This window comes from Diospyros lotus, chromosome 12 (genome assembly GCF_014633365.1).
Source record: "Diospyros lotus cultivar Yz01 chromosome 12, ASM1463336v1, whole genome shotgun sequence".
Classification (NCBI taxonomy): Eukaryota; Viridiplantae; Streptophyta; class Magnoliopsida; order Ericales; family Ebenaceae; genus Diospyros; species Diospyros lotus.
The window spans coordinates 5,705,953-5,731,365 of record NC_068349.1 but is presented as its reverse complement, the minus strand read 5'-3'; the positions used below and the strand labels follow the sequence as shown (position 1 = coordinate 5,731,365).

Below are 25,413 nucleotides of genomic sequence, written 5' to 3'. Positions count from 1 at the left end.
ATAATGAATATTATAAAGAATTGATTGCTTAATAGAATTAGAGACCAATAGATGAATGATACCTTAATTGTGTATGTTAAAAATAATGTATTTAATAAAATTGAAGCATTATCAAACTATGAAAAGTCATATAAAATTATTATAAAATATTTTTATATTTTAATATTATTATTATTATTTTATTTTTAAAATTATATTTTTTATATTTAAATTCAACCTAACTTAATGACAATTCTGCTGGACCCATATCATGCGTTGGTGTCCTGGCGAAGTTGACTCATGGGGGAATCCCAGGGAAGCTTCAGTTTGGCCCTTCAATAATTCTGCAGTAATTTTCAAACAGAAGCTTGAGATATGATGGTTGATGTCAAAAGAAAAGGCTTCTTATTTTCCTTATCAATTCAAAAGCATAAGCCTCTCTGGACGCCTCCCGGCCCTCCAACACACATTCTTCATACTTTCTTCCAAATCAATTCCACTCTATCAGGCGCATCAATAGAACAGAACAGAACAGAACCCCTTCCCTTCAGAATTGATGTGCTCTGTCTGAAACTAATAAGCCTTTCAGCCTCCAAACAAAGACTTTAATTAGCTTCAATCCCACATTTTGCATATCCTGTCAACGTGAATCTTCATTAGATTTTTTTAATCTTTTTACACATCTTCTCTTCATATCTCTGGAGATAGATATTATTATTATTACATGCACGACAGGACAAAGACAAGAAACATGACAGGAGGAGGCTTGACGGGTGAGGCTAAATAGGTCACCATATGTAACAGATCGAAGAAAAGCAGCCAAAATGAGGCAATGGAATCCCAGAGAAGTTTGAAAACAAAACAAAAACCAACCCGAATAAGCACAGAAATGGTCAACTGTTGGCAGCTTGTGTGTGTGTGTATCTTGAGATCCTGAATGCATTCCAGCACTCATTCATCAACAAGACGTCCAAAAGATTCATGTACCATATATCTAAATAAATTGGAGACAACTTAAAATGGAGAAAGAACAAAACCCATCTAAAATATGTCATCAAACTAATATGGCAGCTTTACCCAATTTTTATACCAAAAATATGCCACTTTTACTAAAGTAATAGTGAGATTTTCTCAAGTATATATATGAGTTTGGTTGATCCAATGAGTTTTATATCTTTATCTTATAATATTAATAAATAATTAACTACCCTTGGTGCAATAGTTCTTGTGATTATAAGATATGCAAAAAACAAAATAGAAGAAAGATATTTATTTAAAAGTCCTAGATTTCAACCGCACAAGTTTGCCAAAAAAAGAAAGAAAAAAGGTGCTTAATTATTACCCTTCTGGGATTTGGCATTTACCCACCACTATGCCACCAAATATAGAATGAGATACATTGTTCGACCTGTGGGTTAATTAGCAAAAATGTATGTAAACAGGGAACAATCAACATGATTCTTTAATTAAGGTCTTAAGTACATGTTTATCACATGTCTTGTCCAGCTTAATTCTTTCGACTTTTTGCTTGACTCCATTATTATTGACCCCCCATTCCCTCACTATTTATTTAAGTTCATTCATATTGTTCTTTTATCAATTTATTAAGTTAATATATACCCAGTAAAGACAATATTGCTTTTATTATTAACTTATGGTTAGAAATCTTATTAGCATGGTAATTATCATAACAACTATTTTTTTTTTTGAAGTTAGAGCCCTTGGCTCTAAATCCATTCGCATTGACCTCACCTACGAATCGATCATAGGGACGTTTTGTTTTGTTAGAGATCTTGATAGACTCTTACCTCCTGATAAATTTAGGAACTATATGATTAGAATTCGGCTAAATCACAAAAGTTGAAATAATAATTATTCTAAATGAAATTAAAGACTATAGCTAACAAAATTTTATTCCAGATAATTACTCATGTTTAAACACTTGACAAATAAATTATAACTACTGTACAAAATTTACTCGATTTAGTTACTCATATTTTAAAAAATCATGATTTTTACATAATGAACTTACTGGGTGTCTTGATAAATTTTGATTGCAAGTTAAAATAAAAATATAAGTAAATTTGATAAATAATTTTTATAAATTAAGGTGATACATAAAATTAATAATAATTATAATAATCTTATTTAAATTAACAATAGATATTTTATTTTTATTAATTATAAATAAAATTATTATAAAATTGATCAAATTTATGTGTAAAAATAAAAGTTGGGAATTTCTAGGAGGCAAAGGGTTGATGCACGAGGAAGGAGAAAGGCACATTTAAAGCGCGAGAGAGAGAGAGAAGGGACGGAGGACGCGTTTGGCGCTGGCGTCCAGCAAGTGGAGTCCGTTTTTAGCGAAAACGTAACTGAACTGGGACCCGGGGGCGGCCTCCTCCTCACGTACCAATTACAGGGGCGTCATCCGCGGTTCATGTCATGTCTTTCACTGCCCATGGGCCATTGCCATCCTCCTCAGTACTCACCACACCATCATCATGCGATGCTCAATCAATCATTTGCTTCACGTCATCCAACGCCTCAACCAGCTTCCTTTCCGTCAATACTCTACATCTAATTACCCGAATGATGAGCCCCTCCCTCGCTCCGCGGGGGGCCTAATTAATTAACCCATACGTACGTACCCATGTTGAATTTGAGAGTAAAAAAATCGTCCTTAAAAACATGGGCCAGCACTTGTTACCACTTCTTACCAACTAAGAAATTGGCGTGAAATGCAAAATGGGTTTGACTTAAAGACAGGACCATGGGTTGATATTTATGTTTACATACTAATTTTAAAAAAAATGAAAATGAAAGATTTATAAATAGAGAATTATGGGGGGGCAAAATGAAAAATCAATTTCAATACAATGACGTTCGCCAACCCTAGAAGAAGTAGGCAATAGTGTCTGCTAATCAACTCAACTCAACTGTATTTTTTTTTTTGTAATTACAGCTCAATTGAAGCCGAATGTCAAAAAAGGGCCGGGCGGGCGGAGGGGCGAGCCACCTCTCCAACCACCCCCCCCCCCCCCCCTCTCTCTCTCTCTCTCTCTCTCCGTATAGTACCTTTGGTTGGTTGGTGGGTGCTTATATAAATGCGGGAAATGCGAAGAGTTTTTGGCAAGCTCTTGCTCTCATATCTCAACGCTCAACAGCAGCAAGCAATTGTGAAAGAGGTTGCCACCACCTTTCTCTTCACAACAAAGAGCTTCCAGCAAGAATGGCAATCCTCACCGCTGCTCACTTGGCCAGCTTCTTTGGCATTCTAGGTTTCAATTCCTTCCTTCAATATTCATTAATTCATTTCCCTCTCTCTCTCTCTCTCTCTCTCACCCCGCATAATAACCGCAGCTTCTTCTCCTTTTCTCTGAAACTTGGTTTCTTCCTTTTCTTGCAGGGAACATTCTGTCATTTTTGGTGTTCTTGGCCCCAGTGTAAGCTCTCTCTCTCTCTCTCTCTCTCTCTCTTTATCTCATGCAATGTTAATCATATATGTACATATATGGGTGGCAGGCCAACCTTCTACAAGATCTACAAGAAGAAATCGACAGAAGGGTTCCAATCACTGCCATACTCTGTAGCCCTGTTCAGCGCCTTGCTGCTTCTCTACTATGGCTTTCTCAAGACCAATGGGCTTATGATTATCACCATCAACGGCATTGGCTGCGCCATTGAATCCTTTTATCTCTTCCTCTTCATGATCTACGCTACAAAGGAGGCCAAGGTACGTACCTATCCTCTCTCTCTCTCTCTTTATATATATATATATATATATACCCAAAAAACAAAAACTATCAAAACTTTAAATATTGAATTAATTACTGGGCCTTTTCGTACATTCCTTTTTTCATTAATTAACTTCTCATTTTGTGGGTAACTTTTAATTTCAGATATACACAACGAAGCTGCTTCTCTTGTTCAACGTAGGAGCATTTGGTATCATGTTGCTTTCCACATCCCTGATCTTTAAAGGCCATCGGCGACTTAGTATTGTGGGGTGGATTTGCGCTGTGTTTTCTGTCTGTGTTTTCGCCGCCCCTCTTAGCATTATGGTAACCAACGAGAGAACCATATTTATGGATTTGTTTTTTGTTTACTATAATTAATGACAGCTTTATAACTATTTTAAATTATTCTTCGTAAAAATTCTAGTTATGATTTATATATGAAACATGATAATTGTTTCATCTTATGATGTTTAGAGGAACTGGAAGTTTGTTATATAGAACAGACCATCATCCATACTGTTATGGTTGGTTGTCATCCATTAATAGAAAACATATATATGTTGTTTCATGATCAGAACTTTTACGTAAATATCTGAAAATATGATTTTTTTTTTTAGCGCAAAGTGATGAAATACATAATTAAAGTTTACTGCATTGTTTAATTAATCAATAAAAAATTATAATCAAATGCTCTTATTTATGTGCAGAGACGAGTGATAAAAACGAAGAGCGTAGAGTACATGCCATTTCCGCTGTCATTTTGCCTGACACTATCTGCTATCATGTGGTTCTTCTATGGATTTTTGATGAAGGACTTCTACATAGCAGTAAGTTTCCAAAACCCTCAAAATAATAACCACCCATCTCAAGATGACCATCATTCTTAATTTCATATTCTTTTCTATATATCTAATTATTTACTTAAAAATGATGTTTTCCATCAGCAGATCAACCCATTCCATTTTAAATAAGAACTTCAGTTTTTTATTTTTAATTGGGATCGATTTTGTGCTTGTTTGTCTGCAAAGCATTATATAATATCCTAACTGATATATATCACTGAATTTTTCTTTGTTATTTCTGTGTGAGCAGACACCAAATATTCTAGGGTTTGTGTTTGGAATAGCACAAATGGTCCTGTACATCATCTACAAGGGCAGCAAAAAGGAAGCTGTGCCAGAAGCCAAGCTTCAGGATTTAACGACCGTTATAGACTTGCAAGTAGTGGAGATGCAAGAGAACGTCAAGCCAGAAGGAATGACTCCTTAGCTGTAGACGAAGTTAAAACTTATATATTTACTACCTTCCATGATCTTCATTTTGGAACCAATGCTTCCAACATGACATGAATGAATTTTGAAGTAATATAAGTCTGATGACCCTAAACTTTTGACTCGTATTCTCCGAGAAAAGCCTTGTAAACTGAGCAAGGGAGAAAAGAATGAGTATACTTTTTGGAGGAAATGACTAGGAAGGACCAATGGCAAATCAAGACGTTTCTTTACAATGATATGCAGTTTTAGATGCCTTTACCTAATCATTGTGCACCAAATGAGTGTGTCAATAGCAAAGAGCAAATGAAGAGCTCAATGTTACAAACATACAGAGATAACAAATCTCCACACACACACAGTTAAAATTGGTACTAATGAAATTAAAGACAAACGAAATAGGAGACAAAAGATTTATAGTGGTTCACCCCAAACAAAGGTTACGTCCACTTGAGTTCTGGTGAGAAAAGCTTACTCTACTAAATATATGCAATCCGATTACAATGAAATCGAAACCCAAAAACAACCCTGATTTTCTATACAACATGCTCAGAATCACTGACAAATTAAGAGCTTACCTTCGATCGAAAACAAAACCAAAGAACACAAAGGGGAAGACGAACTGTACAAGATTTACAGAGAGAGAGAAAGAAAACCCTAAAATGATAATACTCTCGGCCACCCCTCTATTCTTTGGTCTTCACCACCGAATCATCAATCTCGAGGCGCGATAAATAATGCGACTGAATGGCTGGGATTGCACACAATAAAACAACACAGGCGGTCTGGATGAGATCGTGCAAAAGGGACGACTGCAGGCTATGTGATAAAAGCCAAAAGCTATAGGGCTTGAGCTGGCCCAAAGGCGGCTGCAGATTTTCCCTCCAGTGGGCGCCCAAAAGGAGCAGCCCACGGTTGCTGAAAATGCCCCCCTGCCTTTGGGCCTCATTTGAAGTTTCACAAAAAAAATATAACAAACTCTACCTTGAAATATCAAATGATTAAGCAATCAGACAGAAAAATATAAGTGCAGCATGCTACAATTCTCACCTTCACAGCTCTAAATGACTAAAATGATTTAGCCATCGTCAATATGCAACAAATTCAAGCAATGCTTGAATTTAGTTGCAGTTAATACCTTGGTGCCAATGTTAGCGGGATTGTTGGCTGAAGAAACTTTCTGGATGCCCACAGTTCCGTTGGCTATCATTTCCCTTACATAATGATACTTCACATCCACATGTTTGGTCCGATCATGATACACTGAATTTTTGGACAAGTGGATGGCACTTTGGTTATCCAAGAAAACCATCACTTTGCTTTGAAGCAAGTGGATTTCCTTGAGAATACCTTGGAGCCATATGGCTTCCTTAAAGGCATCTGTTACAGCCACATACTCTGCCTCAGTAGAGGATAGAGCTACAAGTGGCTATAACTGAGACTTCTAGCTGATGCAGTTTCCACCCAAGGTAAAATAGTAGGCAGTGGTGGATTTTCTAGAGTCTCTATCCCCTGCAAAATCAGAGTTAACATACCCAACAAGATCAAGTGTATCAAATCTTTTCTTAAAATTTAAACCAATGCATACAGTACCATTTATGTACCTAAGCAAATGTTTTAAGGCATCCCAATGAATTTTCCCAGGGTTAGACATATATTGACTAAGTAATGAAATTGAATATGCAAGGTCTGACCTAGTACTTATCATTGAATACATAATTGTTCCAATTACATTTGCATAAGGGACATTTTCCATTTTTATTAATTCAGAATTTGATGTGAGACACTGTAATTTAGATAGAATACAGTGTCTAGCCAATGGGACCATAACAGATTTACAGTTTTTCATTCCAAATTTATGAACAAATTTTACCAAATAATCATGCTGATGTATTTTAAGGCTATTGTTGCTTCTATTTCTCTCAATTTTCATTCCTAATATTTTCTTAGCATGGCCTAAATCTTTCATATCAAAAGTTGTATTTAACATAGATTTTGACTCCTTAATCTTTGACTTAGACTTGCTAATAAGTAGGATATCATCTATATATAGCAGTAGATAAACAGGAATATCAGTGAGCATAAAATAGAAGCAATTGTCATATTGACTTCTAACAAAACCAGCCCCTAGAACAAAATTATCAAATTTTTTGTACCATTGTCTTGGGGCCTGTTTTAAGCTATACAAAGATTTTTTCAACAAACAAACATGATCAGATTTTTCAGACACAACATAACCATTGGGCTGAACTATGTAAATGTGTTCATCAAGGTCTCCATGTAAAAATGCAGTTTTAACATCTAACTGTTCAAATTCTAAATCAAATTGAACTACAATTGCAAGCATCATGCGGATTGTCTTAAATTTAACAACAAGAGATAAAATTTCAGTATAATCTATCCTTTCCCTTTGTGTAAACCCCTTAGCTACTAGTCTTGCTTTATATCTAATAGGGTCATTAGAAGACATACCTTCCTTCAATTTGAACAACCACTTATATTGGATCAGTTTCTGATTTTCTAGACGAGGGACAAGAACCCAAGTTCTGTTGGCCATCAAAGAGGCAATTTCTTCGTCCATGGCTTGCTGCCATTTTTTACTTTCCTTTGAGCTGACAGCCTCTTCATATGAGGAAGGCTCACTGCTCCTCATTTCAATACCTACCACTAGGGCACAAAACACTAAATCTTAGAAAGCATACCTAGCAGGTGGTCTTATAGACCTTCTGCTTCTATCTCGGGCAAGTTGATAGTTACCAAGATCTTGTTGAGGTGAGTCATGATGCTCCACCTCAACCTCAGTTTCACCATTTTGTTCCTCATGATCAGAGGTCTGGTCTAAGTTTGATATAGGTGATGGATCACCTTCAGGTTGACGTTATGGTATAACTGGAGCATTAGGAGGGTTATCATCTATAACTTGGTGTTCCACCTCTATTTGGGTTCCTCCTGAGTTGATGAAATTATCTGTGTCACTATGTTAATTGGATTCATCAATTTTAGATAATTTGCAAGGGAAGACTACTTCATTAAATATAACATCTCGGCTGATGATAATTTTAACACCCTTAGATTGTCTTTCCCATAGCCTATAACCCTTAGTTCCTTCCTGATACCCAATAAAAACACACTTTATGGATCTTGGTTCCAGTTTTCCTTTTGACTGGTGAGCATAGGCTTCATAGCCAAAAGTTTTTAAGTAGTTGAAGTTTAATTTTCTTCTAGTCCACTTTTCTTCAGGGCATTTAAAATTAAGGGCAGTTGAAGGACTTCTATTTACTAGATGTGAAGCTGTTGCTAAGGCCTCTCCCCAAAAGGATTTAGGCAAACCAGATGTGAACAAAAGGCACCTCACTTTTTCAAGGAGGGTTCGGTTCATCCTTTCAGCCACCCCATTTTATTGGGGTGTGTTCCTAACAGTCTTATGCCTATTTATTCCTTGGGAGTTACAATATTCATCAAACTCTTTATTACAGAATTCTAACCCATTGTCTGTTCTAAGAGTTTTGATTTTCCTATCAGCTTGGTTTTCTATTAAGATTTTCCATGTTTTAAACTTCTCTAAGGTTTAATCTTTAATTTTTAACAGAAAAAGCCACACCTTCCTAGTAAAATCATCAATGATAGAGAGAAAATACCTGTTGCCACCATGGGTGGGAACCTGGGAAGGTCCCCAGAGATCTACATGTAAGTACTCAAGGCATGCCTTTGCCAGGTGAGTTCCCTTATGGAAACTGATCATGTGTTGCTTACCTAGCACACATGGTTCACAGAAACCGATTGTCTCAGCAGACACTAGACCAAGGTATCCTTGGTTTGACAGTGCTTGCAAACCTTTCAGGCTCATGTGACCAAGCCTCAAGTGCCATAGATCTGTCTTATTAGTGTTAACATAGCATGCAGAGTTTGATATAACAGAGGAATGAAAGCAACCATTTAAAACATATAAGCCATTTCTCTTTAAACTGGTTAGGATTAACTCTTCTCCTTTAAAAACATTCATAGAACCATTTTCAGCTATGTATGAGAATCCTAATTCATCAAGAGTACCGAGAGAAATTAAATTTCTTTTAAAGTCTGGTACATATGGTACATTAGTGAGTGTTCTTACTTTGTTGTCATGCAACTTAAGAGTTATGTGACATTTACCCTGAACACTACATGAATGGTTGTTTCTCATATATACTATTCCACTTTCTCTGTTATTAAAATTGTGAAACCAGTCAATATTATGACACATATGAAAAGAACAGCCAGAATTCATAATTCATTCATTTTTAACAGAATTAACAGATATATTAAGCACCTCAGCTAAACAATTAGAACTACTAGATGCTACTGTTACATTGCCCCCTTGCTTTTATTTTTTCAAAAAATCATAACAGTATTTCTTTATATGTCCCTCTTTCCCACAGTGGTAATACTTCCATTTTTGTTTTTGCTTTTCCTTCTTATCTTTCTTTTTTCCCTTCTCTGCCCTAACCCATTAAGTTGTTCAGTATTCACAGTATAATTTCTTTTATCAGCATTTTCTTTTATAAACAAATTGTTTCCCGTTTTCTTAGATGTGCTAAGTTCTAGTTCTCTAGCCTTTATACCAGAAATAACAAGTTCCATACTAGGGACTATACTAGTATAACGTAAAGCATGCTTCACTACATCATAATCATTAGGTAGAGAGTTTAACAAAATCATGGCTTTACTAGTATCACCTAAAGCCTGATCAGTACCTCTTATTAACAAAGTAAGTTTAGTAAATTCATCTATGTTTTCATCCATAGATTTAGAGATATTCATCTTAAAGTTAAACGGCATGCCTTTTAAGTAAACCAAATTTGGAGCAGACATAACAGAATATAGAGATTCTAATCTATTCCAAAGATCAAGGGATAGAGATATACTGTCAACCTTATGGATTAGAGAATCACCAAGATGAAGAAATATCAAATTAAACGCCTTTTCTCTGATTTCATCAGTTCGAGCTAGCTGCTCAAGTGACTATTTTCGGTCGTCTGGCTGGAGTGCTATAAGCACTTTGTGATGAGAGAGAAAAATCCTCATCTTCTTTTTCCAACTTCCGAAATCCTATTTTCCATCGAATGTACCGATTTCAAATCAGGTTGTTATCATTTTCATGATGCACGAAAAATACCCAAAAAATAAACCCTAGATTACTGACTGAGACCTGTACAGCAAACTCACTACAAAAAAACTGGCATTTAGCGGCGGTTTTCAAAACTGCCGCTAAATCAGCCGTCGCGGAGCATTTAGCAGCGGTTTTGACCAACCTCTGGAATAACCGCAGCAAATCATATTTTTTGCAGCGATTTTAAAACTGCCGCAAAATTAGTGATTTAGCGGTGATTTTTAAAATATATAGCGGCGGTTTTTCAACCGCAACAAAAATTAAAAAAATAATTAAAATTTTAAATTTTAGCGGCGGTTTTAGAAATCTCCGCTAAAATTAAAAAATTAAAAAAAAATTAAAATTTTTAATTTTAGCGGTTGTTTCTAAAACCGCCGCTAAAATTAAAACAAAATTAAAAATTTTAATTTCTCTCACCCGCCTGCGCCCACTTGGTTGGACCCGCCCACCCGCCTAGCCACGTGGCTGTATGTCCACGCGCCACGTGGTGAGGCCCTTCCCCAATTTCGAACTCACAACTTCCCCTATGCACATACATGCTTGTAACCGCCTGATGTGCCAACCTCCCTTGTTATATAAACACATATATAAATTATATACCACTATTTTTTAGAATTATATTTTATATTTTTTAATTTAGAAAGAAAAATATTAATTAATTAATTATTTTTTAAAAAAGTAAAGGAATAAATTAAAATAAATTAATTGAATTAAATTAACTAAATTAATGTATTAAAAATAAAAAAATTATATATTTTTTAAAATTATTAAAATTTTGTTAAATTTATTTTTATTTTTATTTTTTAAATTAAATTTTTAGTTAACTAGTGGTGAACCCCGTGATATATGGGAGAGTTTAATTTAAAAATAAAAAAATAAATTTATTATTTTAAATAATTTTAACAAAATTGAGAATTATAATTTTTTTAATCTTTAATCATGTTAAAAAAATTTAAGTTTACTTAATTATTCACTATTCAATATGCTAATGGAGAACACTTTTAATTCAATATACTTATAAATTTTTTTTATTATATTTTATTTATTTATAAATAAATATTATAAAATCTATAATATTTCCACTTAATTATGTTTGTTATTTTCTATTTATTATATTATAATTATAAATATAAATTAAAACTCTTAAATATGAGTAAGAATAAGTTTTTTCAATAATAACAAAATTTTTAAAAAATGAATTTTGATTTCTTCCATAGTCTTAAAAATGTGATACCTTAAATATTAATAAGCATTGAAAAACCCTAGTATTTGACAACCTTAAATAATTTTTTATGAATTTGTTAAGACATCACATTTTAAAGACTATAATATAATTACTAAAGTAATTAATAATTAATTAATCACTATATTTGATTTAATGCAAATTTTTTAGGGAAAAAATCCACCATTGATTGGCACTCGGCAAAATACTTTATTTGACTATCATATTTTAATATTATATAAATATACATAGAATAAAGATATAAAAATAATATTTTCAATAAATAGATAATTTTCTATGACTTAATTAATAGTTTAAGTTGTCTATTATTATTTCTCATAAAACTCATACAAATTTAATACAAAACAATTAGCATTGAAAAACTCGTATATTTAAAATTTATTATTAATTTTATAATAATTAGTACATATTATTTCAAAACAATTGAAAGATTTAAATTATTAATGAAATTACAAAATGTAAATTATTAATGCAATAAGTATTAAACGCAAATCATTAATGCAAGTTTTTGGGGAAAATTTTATTACTACTTATTATTTCAAAGCAATTGAAAGATTTAAATTATTAATGCAAATTATAAAATACAAATTCTTAATGCAATCAGTATTAATTGTAAATTATTAATGCAAGTTTTGGAGGAAAATTTCTTTTTTCAAGACTATCTTACTTTTATATATATAAAGATGCAAATTACAAAATGTAAATTATTAGTGCAATAAGTACTAAACGCAAATAATTAATGCAAGTTTTGAGAGAAAATTTTATTACTACTTATTATTTCAAAGCAATTGAAAATTTTAAATTATTAATGCAAATTACAAAATATAAATTATTAATACAATAAGTATTAATTGCAAATCATTAATGCAAGTTTTGGGGAAAATTTCTTTTTCAAAGCTGTCCTACTTTTATATATATAAAGATTTTGTAATTAATTTAAATTAAATTTTAAATTTATTTAAAATATTTTATATTTCTTTTTGTTAATTTAATTCAATTTAATTTTAATTTTAAATTATTTAATTATTTTTGAATTTAGCGGCCATTTTTCAAAATCGCCGTTAAATTAAATTTTTTGATGAATTTTGCAGTGGTTTTCAAAATCGCCGCAAATATTAATTTAATTTTAATTATAAATTATTTAATTATTTTTGAATTTAGCGACGATTTTTCAAAAACCGCTGCTAAATTAAATTTTTTAATGAATTTTGCGGCGGTTTTGAAAAATCGCAGCAAATATTAATGTAATTTTAATTTTAAATTATTTAATTATTTTTGCATTTAGCGGCGATTTTAAAAAACTGCCGTTAGATTAAATTTTTTGATGAATTTTGCAATGGTTTTGAAAATCGCCACAAATATTAATTTAATTTTAATTTTGAATTATTTAATTATTTTTGAATTTAACGGCGGTTTTTCAAAAATCGCCGCTAAATTAAATTTTTTAATAAATTTTGTGACGGTTTCGAAAACCATCGCAAATATTAATTTAATTTTAAATTTTAAATTATTTAATTATTTTTGAATTTAGCGACGATTTTTCAAAAACTGCCGCTAAATTAATTTTTTTAATAAATTTTGTGGGTGTTTCGAAAATCGCCACAAATATTAATTTAATTTTAAATTTTAAATTATTTAATTATTTTTAATTTTGCGACGGTTTTCAAAAAATCGATTTTAAATTTTATTTTATTTTTTAATTATTTAATTATTTTCTAAATTTAGCGGCGATTTTTTGAAAACTGCCACAAAATTGAATGTTTTAATGAATTTTGCGACGATTTTTCAAAATTGTCGCAAAATCTTAAAAAAGCCGCCGCTAAAATAGTATTTTGCGGCGGTTTTAGAAACCGCCACAAAAAAATCGCCGCTAAAAATTAATTTTTTTGTAGTGACTCCCGCTAACAAGGTCTCTTCAGAAAACCCTAGGATTTTTTAAAACAACATCGACACAGAGAAAAGAAATGAAACCCTAGATTTCAAAGAAAAGGAATTGAACACGATTTTGACCCAAAACTTTTGATACGTAAACCAGAGACTCTAATACTACTGTTACAAACAAACAGAGATAGCAAATCTCCACACACACACAATCAAAATCGGCACTGATGAAATTAAAGACATAAACGAAATAGGAGACAAAAGATTTATAGTGGTTCACTCCAAACAGGGGCTACGTCCACTTGAGCTCTAGTGAGAAGAGATCACTCCACTAAATATATTCAATCCGATTACAATAAAATTGAAACCCAAAAACAACCCTGATTTTCTATATAACATACTCAGAATCACTGACAGATTAAGAGCTTACCTTCAATCGAAAACAAAACCAGAGAACACAAAGGGGAAGACGAACTGTACAAGATTTACAAAGAGAGAGAAAGAAAACCCTAAAATGATAACACTCTCGGCCACCCCTTTATTCTTTTGTCTTCACCACCGAATCATCAATCTCGAGACGTGATAAATAATGCGACTGAATGGCTGGGATTGCACACAATAAAGCAGCACAGACGACCTGGATGAGATCGTGCAGAAGGAACGGTTATAGGCTATGTGACAAAAGCCAAAAGCCATAGGGCTTGGGCTGGCCCAAAGGCGGCTACAAATTTGCCCTCTAGTGGGCGCCCAAAAGGAGCAGCCCACGGTTGCTGAAAATGCCCCGCCTTTGGGCCTCATTTGAAGTTTCACAAAAAAAATATAACGCTCAATTTATGGGTTCTTCAATCATCTAGTACTTGAAAGATTATTACTCTCATTTGGAACTTAAGCTACTGATAAGGCTCTATGTTCTGAAGTGTGGTGGCGAATCACATTCCCATTGTCATTCGGCATGCTAAAGTGATCCATATTCCAGGTAGCATTAGACTTCTTGGAACCTACAAAACCAAATATATGACCTGTACTTGGAATAGAAATTATTTTTTATACCTCCAATTCTTGTTTTCCCCTGTTGTAATTTGTATATCAAATATTTATGGAACTGGTTCTGTGGAATATTCCTGAGCTTCAATGCCCGGTTGTGACATGCTCTGCTTACCTTCTACCCAAGTTTTTGGTCTGTTTTATTTGACTTTCTCAACCTCCAATTTTTATTTTAATTTTATATTTTCAGTAGGGATATAGCATGCAAAGTTGGATTAACATCTGTGGAGCAGAAAATTGTTTCAAAAGCTTGATTGAGATATGTCAAATATTAAGTACATCATTATCCTGGTACATGTTTGATTGAGTCATTGAGTTTATTGTCTCTGATACGTTGAACCATTTAATATGGAAAAAAGTGGGTGTACTCAATTTATGACTGCAGTTCACTTTTGGTCTCGTGGAAGTTTTCTGTTTCTTTATCTACGACTAGAGATTCTAACTTCCCTAACAGTCTCCATTTTGTGTTCTCTGTTTGGTGCAAATACAGACAAGAATCCGGAGAGGCAGAATTTTTGCTCATGTTCCATCATCTGAACTGGGAGGCAGCTTTGTGGCTTTCATGCAAATGGGAAAGCATTTCACATTTTTGGCCTTCCATTATATTGTAATTGCTATGTAACATTCTAAATGGCACCCATGATTCGCAGTTTGAGTTTCCTACCTGTAAATTGTTTCTGCTGCTGCTGATATTGTAATCATTTTTCTATAGGCCAAACCAAAATTCGTACCGTGACTATTCTTTTTCCCGTCATAGAGTTGGTTGACTTTTCCTCTTTGGCTGTGGTGTTGTAAGTTGTGCAGATGGGGTGTGTGTGTGAGAGATAGAGAGCACTGTGGGTTAATTGTAACTATGATAAATGGACTGAAGTTGTATTGTGTGAATAAATAGGCAAGGAAACTGTGATAATATCCTTTGGATGATTTAATTTTCGAACTCTCTGGACCTAGTCTAACATGCTGAAGGACAAAGTTTCTAGTATTATCCGTTAAGTTTCGGAGGTAACTGTGCCCGACAAAATTTTGACTTCTTCAGCTGGCCAAATATGTACGATTATGTTATTGGTATTTCTTGAATTGCATTTTAGATCATACAATGTGATAAAAATCTCTCATGCCTCATCACTTTGTCTCACTGTGTTTTACTATTTTTGATGAGTGATATTTTAATTATGTATTTCATCACTTTGGGTGAGAAATATTTTAAATATTTTAGTTATATTGTGTAATTTAAGATGTAAGTTATGATATATCAATAGTATTTTTTACATGCCCGTAACTCTAGATTTATTAAGGTAGGATTTGTTAAAAGGAGTAAGATAAATTTATATCAAGGTAAAATAGAATGTTTTTTAAACTAAGATATAAAATGATCAAGAAATATTTTAAATTTTTTATTAAATTATTTTTAATTTTTTAGAATGTATTAGAGGATATGTGTTTATTTATTTATTTTTTATAAGATCTAAGATAAATATATTTGGAAGTGAATGAGAGGTAAATTTATTTGAAAATTTTAAAATAAAAAATTACGTGATTTTTTTTTTAAGAGTCGTCAAATAAGTTTAATAAATATAATAGAAAACACTTTTATGTAAAATACTTTTTATCTCATTTTTTCTTATCTATGTCTTGATTAATAAATATTACGATGAAAATGAAAACCATAAAAGATAAATGATTAGTTTGGCAAACTTGCATACTTCTTTACGTAAAAATTGTTAGAAATTATAACCCATTATCAAGTAAATCATCTTGTGTCGGTTTGCTTGAATTTTCTTCTCCTATTTTTAGGCTCGTTTTCTTTTCTTTTCCATTTTAAATGATGAGCTAGAATTTATATAATTGATCCTATGCGTTGAAATAAAAACTTGATATATTTGCTATATTTAGTGGGATTCCAATTTGTGTTGCAGAATTTGGGAGAAATGGTGGGAAGGTTTCTTGCACCAAACCCACGATGCAAGTGAAGGTTAGTCAAAAAGAGTCACTTGTGTGGGTTGGGGTGAGCTTGGAGACTAGTTAAGGTGAAAATTCAAGATACTCAGGTTAATCAAAAAAAAAAAAAAGAAAAGAAAAGAAAAAGAAGAGAGCCTTCTGTTCCTTCTTGGTTTGGTTTGGTTAAAGAGGAGTCATGTCTGGGGCAGTGGCCCTTGTTGACAAGTAGTTTGGTTATTTTACCATCTATCCTTGATTAAAATCTACTCTTGCCTTTTGCTGGTTTTCTTTAATTTTCTAGGCTGAGAAGCTTGGCGTATTTGTTGGGATAGAGATGCAGCACAAGGAATTCTTGATGAATCAGAAACCCTAACAGCTAACAGAATTAATGATTTGATGTGGGTGCATATTGTGGTTAAGGGTTCCACCCTTTTATATTTTATAATTAATTATTAATTTTTTATTATTAAACTACTCGGACAATTTTATTTTTAATCGAATCGAGAAATCTTCAAACCGCAAACCTCACGGTTTGAGGATTTCTCAAACCATTTCCCCAAAAAATTGTACAATGTGGTGCAGTTGGTTTTCGCGGTTTGTTAATTTTTTTTAACACCGCTAGTTTAAGTTAATAATGTGTTTGAATACAATTATGTGTTTGGTTTTAAAAGTTAATAAATTATCAGAATTTAATAAAAAAATTAAAATGAAAATAATATAAATAAAATTTATAAAAATACTAATTTTTAACAAAAATGAATTATAAATTGATGTCCATAAAATTTTTATCATTAGATGATAAATTATATATAATTATTAAAAAATATATTAATATAGTATTTTATATTTAAATTTAAGTTTATTCATAAAAAGGTTAAATATATATGTTGAGACATTAAAATATATATATGTTAAATATATATATATATACAAACGCACATATAGAGAAGGGCAGGGAATAGGAGGCGACAACTACGATGGAGGCAATAATGGAGTTGGCAGCCGCAATGGAGATGGAGTCAACAATAATGATAAGGTGACGACGACAACAAACAGAGATGGAGAAGGCAACGATGGAGGCGATGATAATGGGGATGGGGCTAGAGGCAGCGGCTACCATGGGGGGAAAGAGGTGGTGATAATTAAGAAGGAGATAGAGAGAGGCAACAACGAGAAAGAGATGGGGGTAAAGATATTTTTGTAATGTTTTAAGGTTGGAAATAAGATCATTGTTAGAAGATAAAATTGTAAAATATTTAATCAACTAAATAAGTTATGGACAACGTTCTAAGAAAAGAAAATTTTATTTTTATATTTATATTTATATTTATAAAAAATTACCTATTGTATTTAAGATCTATGTATATGACACAACATTATTAGACAAAGACCAATGACACCAGATCACTAAAATGAAGTGCATCATATATTTACATTAGAGAAAATTCTATTTGTAGCCACCCATTTTACTCTTCGCAGCCATCTTTTTTAACATACCTAAAATACCTTTATTTGAAAATTCATTTTTATCCTTTCTATTGCAACCACTTTCCTTCTCAATAAATTGGCCGTCAACTGTCATATGCGGCAACCCATTCATAATGGGGCGAAGATAAAAAAAAAAAAAGAAGAAGATGAAAATACAGCCATAGAATAGAAGGCGATGTATCCAAACACACACATATATATACACAATCAGACACACATATATATATACACATATGCAGACACACACACACGTATATATAGATAAAGAGAGAGACACATACACACACACACATATATATATACATGTGTGTACACACAGACACAAGCACACAATTGGCGGTGACCATACCCACCGATGGCGACCGCCTCTATGCCCTCCCAAGAAGGCCCCCAAATCCCAAGGTTCGAGGGCGCCTCGAAGCACCCTGAACCCTAGGGTTCGGGGGGTCATAATGGGGTACCGCTGGCGAGTAAGGTTGCCGCCATGCCCAATGTTTCTGTGTGTATATATATATATATGTACGTGTGCGTGTATATATATGTGTATCTGTGTGTGTATCTATCGTGATGGGCCGCAATGCTGCCTTGGATTTTGTAGAGGCGGCCCATACCCACACAGCTAGTCTCCAAACACCAACTGACGATTTGAGTTGGTGGGGTTTAAGGATGTGTTTAGGGAGGACTGTGTGTGAATGATTGTGGCTATATGCGATGGTGATAGAAGAGTATAAAAACTCATAATTAAATAGGTATGATTAGTCGTTTGATATCTAAAATAAATTAGGTCACAAGCCAATGCACTAAATTATTATAATTAGGTTTATAAGCTTTTGCATAAGATTGTCAATTTATTGGTTTTTAAATTAACTTTTGGTATTAATCAATATGTTATTTTAGTTATAAATTAAACTGCAAAAAATAAACACAAGTCTGCAGGCCCATGGCCCACTTGACCCATGGGTCGTGTATGGTCGACCATTAACCATTAAAACATGTCCAAAAAAAAAAATTAAATTGGATAACCAAAGTTTAAAATAGTACAGTAGAGCACAAAATTTCTTATCAATGCGTAATCAAGAATGTCAATTTCAACCTCCCCTCTTGGTTTTGTTTGACTTTTAATTTGACCCTTTATTGAATTGAGTGAAATGTTTGGTGAATTTTAATTTAATTCACATTAAATGCGTTAAAAGACTTAAACTCAGCTGGAGTGCTTTAGATGGGTTCACATTAAACAATCATACCTGAAGTTCAATACAATTTGATCAATTTATCAAACAGTTTTATATAATTAAACTGTGATAATATCTGTTAAAGCGTGGGGGCCTTTGTAGGCATCATTAAGTCCATAATATCTGTTACCATTTACCACTTACCACTTACCAGTCAAAACTTACAGCGCACACAGCAGCTAGGAGAAGGCAGCAGAAGGAGAGAGACATGAATTGCTTACATCGCCTTGCTCATTATGCTGTCTGCGCAGCCACTAGGCAGCAGCAACCAATCGGAGTCCAATTCAAAGCTTGCTGCGTGCCCATCCACTTCAAACTTACAATCCGGAGTCACGCTGGCTAAAGCCTTGAAAAACTGCATTATAGCAGCCTGTCTAAAAACAATAGGCCTCGCAGGTTGGTTTTGTTTATTTCACAGCTATGGTATAGATGAAAGGGACACAGAAAAAAAGTAGTCCAAATTACAAAACATAGACTAAGAATTAGTCTCAATACGCTCTACTTTGATGAGAATGTGCTTTCGTTTTTAGGGTTTTGCTTTTACTTCTAAATTACTTCTGTTTGATTACATATATTGTTATTATTATTGCTTTCAGAAGGTTCCAAATTCTTGAAAACACGCGAAACAAACTAAAACAATACATGCAACTAATAAACTAAAACAAAACAATATAAAACAAAGAAAAGGCAAATTAGAGAAAGCACATAAATAAACGTGGTAATAACGAAGAAAAGGCAAGGCTATAAGCAGGTGGGTGAAGCTTATTTAAAGCTTCAACTGTCTTTTGTCTTTCTTTCTTTTTTTGGTTTGGTTGAAGTTATTAACCTAAAGAAACAATATGGGACGGTTAACCTACAAATGAGCTGACCTTTTTGATTTTTACTTTTGGTTGTTTTTTTGACCTTAAACAAATATATTTATGAAAATGTATCCTAATTCCTAAGGTGGTCTGGTTGAGTATGATTTTCGTAGCATAAGGAGGTCCCAATTGTAATTTAAGGGTTGGGGTTGCTCCTTTGTCGTAGCCTTTGTTTGAGGTTTGGCGGCTCCGTCATGCTATTGCTAGCGTCGTCATCAATCCTGTTTTTATTAGGCACGTTGACATACATTTGTGGCCGCACGTAGGTATTTGGTATCTGTTTTCTAATTAAGATCCCAACTTTTTTAACCAATTTTACGTTTAAGTTTTTGGGCACTTATTTAATTAATTACAAGTAATTTATAAATTATCATATGTATCTAAAATTATACTAAAAATGTAATATGATTGGTTATTAAGAACTTTTGAAAGTCGCCCAAATCGTGCACCGATGACAAATAGATACAAAGTCGATACATCCCCAAAATAGTATTTGTTAACTAAAATATAAGATAGAAAAAGTGAAATACGACACATATTTTAGATAAAAATATTTTTTATTATATTTATTAAATTTTTTTAACAGCCCACTAAAAATAAGTCACGTTACTTCATACTTGGGATTGTTCAGATAAATTTAATTTTTTTCTCTCTAAATAAATTTATTTTGAACTTTATAAAAAAAAAATGACCCATATGCCCCCTAATATATTCTAAAAAATTTAACAAATAATCTGATAAAAATTTTAAAATACTTCTCAATCTTATCTTAATTATTTTATATTTTAATTCATAAAATATTTTAACAATTGCCTAATGTAATATTGATCATGAGATAGAGAGGCAGAGAGCATGGATGGGTTCAAGGGCATAGCCAAGCGAGGCTTCCCGGGCCAGATCTTAATTTTTTTATATTATTTTTAATCTAAATTCAACTCTCAAAATTAATCCAAAATTATTGTATTAAAACTTAACTTAAATAGGCCAATGGTTCAAATCCACTAACTCTTTAAGTCTTAATCTGTTTCATTTTTAAATTTATCCAATTTCTTGCTTTCTTTCCCAATTCTCACTCAATTTTCTTTCTTCCGAACACTACTGTTAAGGCGCGTTTGATTGCCTATATTTTTCATGAAAAATGATTGTTTCTATAAATTCTCACTTTTGTAATATTTGATTAGCTAAATTTTCCAGAGAAAGTAAGTTCTAGTTTTCGGTCACGTGATGTAAATTTCTTGCTTTTGCTGGAAATGGTTTTTCAGGGGGGCTAGTTTTACATTTCCAGGGAATTCACTCATCGTGACACAGCACCAGCACCCAAATACATTGCTTGTCCACCTTAATTTCTCTAGAGTTTTCGTCTCTCATTCAAGCAGGCTTCGTCCCATTTTTCTTCGTCTCCATCCATCGCCGAAGTCGAGCCTCAACTCGAGCTTCGTCGCCATCTCCAACTTCCTATAAGTCATCATCCACCGCCGAAGACGAGCTCCGTACTGGGCTTCGTCACCATCTCCACAGAAGACCAGCTCTGACTTCGTTTTCGTGGCCATCTCCGCAGAAGACCATCTCCGATTTCAAGTTTCAGAGTGGTGTATTCACACTGACGGAGCGAGAGAGTGAAATAGCGAGAAAGAGAGAGAGAGACTCATAGTGACGATGGTGCGACAGCATTAGCGGTGGTGAGGACCTCGTCACCGACGGCAACGGTGGAGATGAGCGTGTCGGGGTAGTAGGCGGCAACGTTGCAGCTGACCCAGATGGCGATGGTAAGGTTGGAGGAGCCGATGGCGAGGATCTGGTTATTGGGCACGCTGACGACGACTCGCCGTCGTAGAGTCGGACATCGCTGATCTTCTGCACCTTTAGAAACGCCAAGCAACAGTGATGGCGGGAGAGAAACGCAGGAGGGAGACAAAGCGGTGAGAGAGTGGGTTTGGGTTTATTTTTATTTTATTGCTATTCTTCATCACAAATTAATAAACAGAGGGTGTTTATTGTTATTTTTAATTTTTTGTGATAAATACAAATGTATAGAAATAAAAAATAAAAAATCATAAATCATGTATAAATTAATAAATTTGGAAAATGAAAAAAAAAATTAATTTTGGGGATTTATTTTTTTGAGAAAACGATTTAGTAAACTTAAAATATATTATTATTTTGATTTTTCTATACAAGATTCAGTGCTTTTCAATACATTTTCACTATTGAATTTTATGAAAAATAATACATTTACTATAAAAAATAATGCCTATTAAACACGAAATGCCAAGAAAATAACCAAATTCTATAGAAAATATTATCAATCAAACACAGAAAATGGAAAATAACATCATTTTCTAGGAAGAAAATTATACCAATCAAACACCTTAAAATTTTAATTTCCAAGAATTATTTTCCCTAAAATTTATTTTCTTTCCACCCAAATTTCACCCTTGTAATCAAATGCACCCATATAGTTGAAAGAGTATTTTCTACAATAAACATTATAAAGAATTGATTGCTTAATAGAATTAGAGACCAATAGATGAATGATACCTTAATTGTATATGTTAAAAATAATGTATTTAATAAAATTGAATCATTATCAAACTATGAAAAGTCATAAAAAATTATTATAAAATATTTTTATATTTTAATATTATTATTATTATTTTATTTTTAAAATTATATTTTTTATATTTAAATTGGACCTAACTTAATGACAATTCTGGCCGGACCCATACCATGGGTTGGTGTCCTGGCGAAGTTGACTCATGGGGGAATCCCAGGGAAGCTTCAGTTTGGCCCTTTTTCAATAATTCTGCAATAATTTTCAAACAGAAGCTTGAGATATGATGGTTGATGTCAAAAGAAAAGGCTTCTTATTTTCCTTATTAATTTCAAAAGCATAAGCCTCTCTGGACGCCTCCCGGCCCTCCAACACACATTCTTCATACTTTCTTCCTAATCAATTCCATTCTATCAGGCGCATCAATAGAACAGAACAGAACAGAACCCCTTCCCTTCAGAATTGATGTGCTCTGTCTGAAACTAATAAAGCCTTTCAGCCTCCAAACAAAGACTTTAATTAGCTTCAATCCCACATTTTGCATATCCTGTCCAGGTGAATCTTCATTAGATTTTTTTAATCTTTTTACATATATTCTCTTCATATCTCTAGAGATAGATATTATTATTATTACATGCACGACAGGACAATGACAAGAAACATGACAGGAGGAGGCTTGACGGGTGAGGCTAAATAGGTCACCATATGTAACAGATCGAAGAAAAGCAGCCAAAATGAGGCAATGGAATCCCAGAGAAGTTTGAAAACAAAACAAAAACCAACCCGAATAAGCACAGAAATGGTCAACTGTTGGCAGCTTGTGTGTGTGTGTGTATCTTGAGATCCTCAATGCATTCCAGTACTCATTCATCAACAAGACGTCCAAAAGATTCATATACCATATATATAAATAAATTCGAGACAGCTTAAAATGGAGAAAGAACAAAACCCATCTAAAATATGTCATCAAACTAATATGGCAGCTTTACCCAATTTTTATACCAAAATTATGCCACTTTTACTAATGTAATAGTGAGATTTTCTCAAGTATATATATGAGTTTGGTTGATCCAATGAGTTTTATATCTTTATCTTATAATATATTAAAAAATAATTAACTACCCTTGGTGCAATAGTTCTTGTGATTATAAGATATGTATTTATTTAAAAGTCGTAAATTTCAATCGCACAAGTTTGCCAAAAAAAAGAAAGAAAAAAAGTGCTTAATTATTACCCTTTTGGGATTTGGCATGTACCCACCACTATGCCACCAAATATAGAATGAGATACATTGTTCGACCAGTGGGTTAATTAGCAGAAATGTAAGTAAGCAGGGAACAATCAACATGATTCTTTGATTAAGGTCTTAAGTACATGTTTATCACATGCCTTGTCCAGCTTAATTCTTTTGACTTTAATTTTGCTTGACTCCATTATTATTGACCCCCCATTCCCTCACTATTTATTTAAGTTCATGCATATTGTTCTTTTATCAATTTATTAAGTTAATATATACCCAGTAAAGACAATATTGCTTTTATTATTAACTTATGATTAGAAATCTTATTAGCATGGTAATTATCTTAACAACTTTTTTTTTTTTTGAGTTAGAGTCCTTGGCTCTAAATCCATTCGCAGTGACCTCACCTACGAACCGATCATAAGAACGTTTTGTTTTGTTAGAGATCTTGATAGACTCTCATTCTCCTAATAAATTTAGAAATCATATGATTAGAATCTCGCTAAATTACAAAAGCTAAAATAATAATTATACTAAAAGAAGTTAAAAACTCCATAGTTAATAAGATTTTACTCCAATTAATTACTCATGTTTAAACACTTGATAGATAAATTACATGTTTAAACACTTGATAGATAAATTATAACTACTGTACAAAATTTACTTGATTTAATTACTCATATTTTAAAAAATCATGATTTTTACATAAATAATTTACTGCATTGTCTCGATAAAATTTGATTTCAAGTTAAAATAAAATACAAGTAAATTTGATAAATATTTTTTATAAATTAAGGTGATACATAAAATTAATAATAATTATAATAATCTTATTTAAATTAACAATAGATATTTTATTTTTATTAATTATAAAGAAAATGATTATAAAATTGATCAAATTTATGTGTAAAAATAAAAGTTGGGGATTTCTAGGAGGCAAAGGGTTGATGCAGGAGGGAGGAGAGGGGACAGAGGACGCGTTTGGCGCTGGCGTCCAGCGAGTGGAGTCCGTTTTTAGCGAAAACGTAACTGAACTGGGACCCGGGGGCGGCCTCCTCCTCACGTACCAATTACAGGGGCGTCATCCGCGGTTCATGTCATGTCTTTCACTGCCCATGGGCCATTGCCATCCTCCTCAGTACTCACCACACCATCATCATGCGATGCTCAATCAATCATTTGCTTCACGTCATCCAACGCCTCAACCAGCTTCCTTTCCGTCAATACTCTACATCTAATTACCCGAATGATGAGCCGCTCCCTCGCTCCGCGGGGGGCCTAATTAATTAACCCATACGTACGTACCCATGTTGAATTTGAGAGTAAAAAAATCGTCCTTAAAAACATGGGCCAGCACTTGTTACCACTTCTTACCAACTAAGAAATTGGCGTGAAATGCAAAATGGGTTTGACTTAAAGACAGGACCATGGGTTGATATTTATGTTTACATACTAATTTTAAAAAAAATGAAAATGAAAGATTTATAAATAGAGAATTATGGGGGGGCAAAATGAAAAATCAATTTCAATACAATGACGTTCGCCAACCCTAGAAGAAGTAGGCAATAGTGTCTGCTAATCAACTCAACTCAACTGTATTTTTTTTTTTGTAATTACAGCTCAATTGAAGCCGAATGTCAAAAAAGGGCCGGGCGGGCGGAGGGGCGAGCCACCTCTCCAACCACCCCCCCTCTCTCTCTCTCTCTCTCTCTCTCTCCGTATAGTACCTTTGGTTGGTTGGTGGGTGCTTATATAAATGCGGGAAATGCGAAGAGTTTTTGGCAAGCTCTTGCTCTCATA

The 25,413-nt window shown here is 33.2% G+C and overlaps 2 protein-coding genes across 3 annotated transcripts in view; both read left to right on the top strand.

Moving 5' to 3' along the window:
* LOC127814163 (membrane-anchored ubiquitin-fold protein 3-like) overlaps positions 1-15,080 on the top strand; it is an 81,463-nt gene extending 66,383 nt beyond the window's left edge. For both annotated transcript variants that reach the window (XM_052355455.1, XM_052355460.1), the window contains one exon: positions 14,795-15,080. In XM_052355455.1, the coding sequence (XP_052211415.1) occupies positions 14,795-14,841 (47 nt within the window). In that variant the 3' untranslated portion in view covers positions 14,842-15,080. The remainder of the gene's footprint in view (positions 1-14,794) is intronic.
* LOC127814162 (bidirectional sugar transporter SWEET9-like) lies at positions 3,131-5,232 on the top strand. The gene is made up of 6 exons (XM_052355453.1): positions 3,131-3,260; positions 3,389-3,425; positions 3,505-3,715; positions 3,882-4,043; positions 4,427-4,546; positions 4,812-5,232. Exons 1-6 carry the CDS (start codon positions 3,212-3,214, stop codon positions 4,986-4,988), a joined length of 756 nt encoding a protein of 251 aa, XP_052211413.1. The 5' UTR covers positions 3,131-3,211; the 3' UTR covers positions 4,989-5,232.
* Positions 15,081-25,413: the final 10,333 nt, after the last annotated feature.

Bases quoted from the DNA above. Each gene is read 5' to 3' on its own strand.
- LOC127814162 (XM_052355453.1), top strand. From the start codon at position 3,212: ATGGCAATCCTCACCGCTGCTCACTTGGCCAGCTTCTTTGGCATTCTA. The intron at 3,716-3,881 runs GTACGTACCTAT...TTTTAATTTCAG, and splicing joins ACGCTACAAAGGAGGCCAAG to ATATACACAACGAAGCTGCT. The intron at 4,044-4,426 runs GTAACCAACGAG...ATTTATGTGCAG, and splicing joins CCGCCCCTCTTAGCATTATG to AGACGAGTGATAAAAACGAA.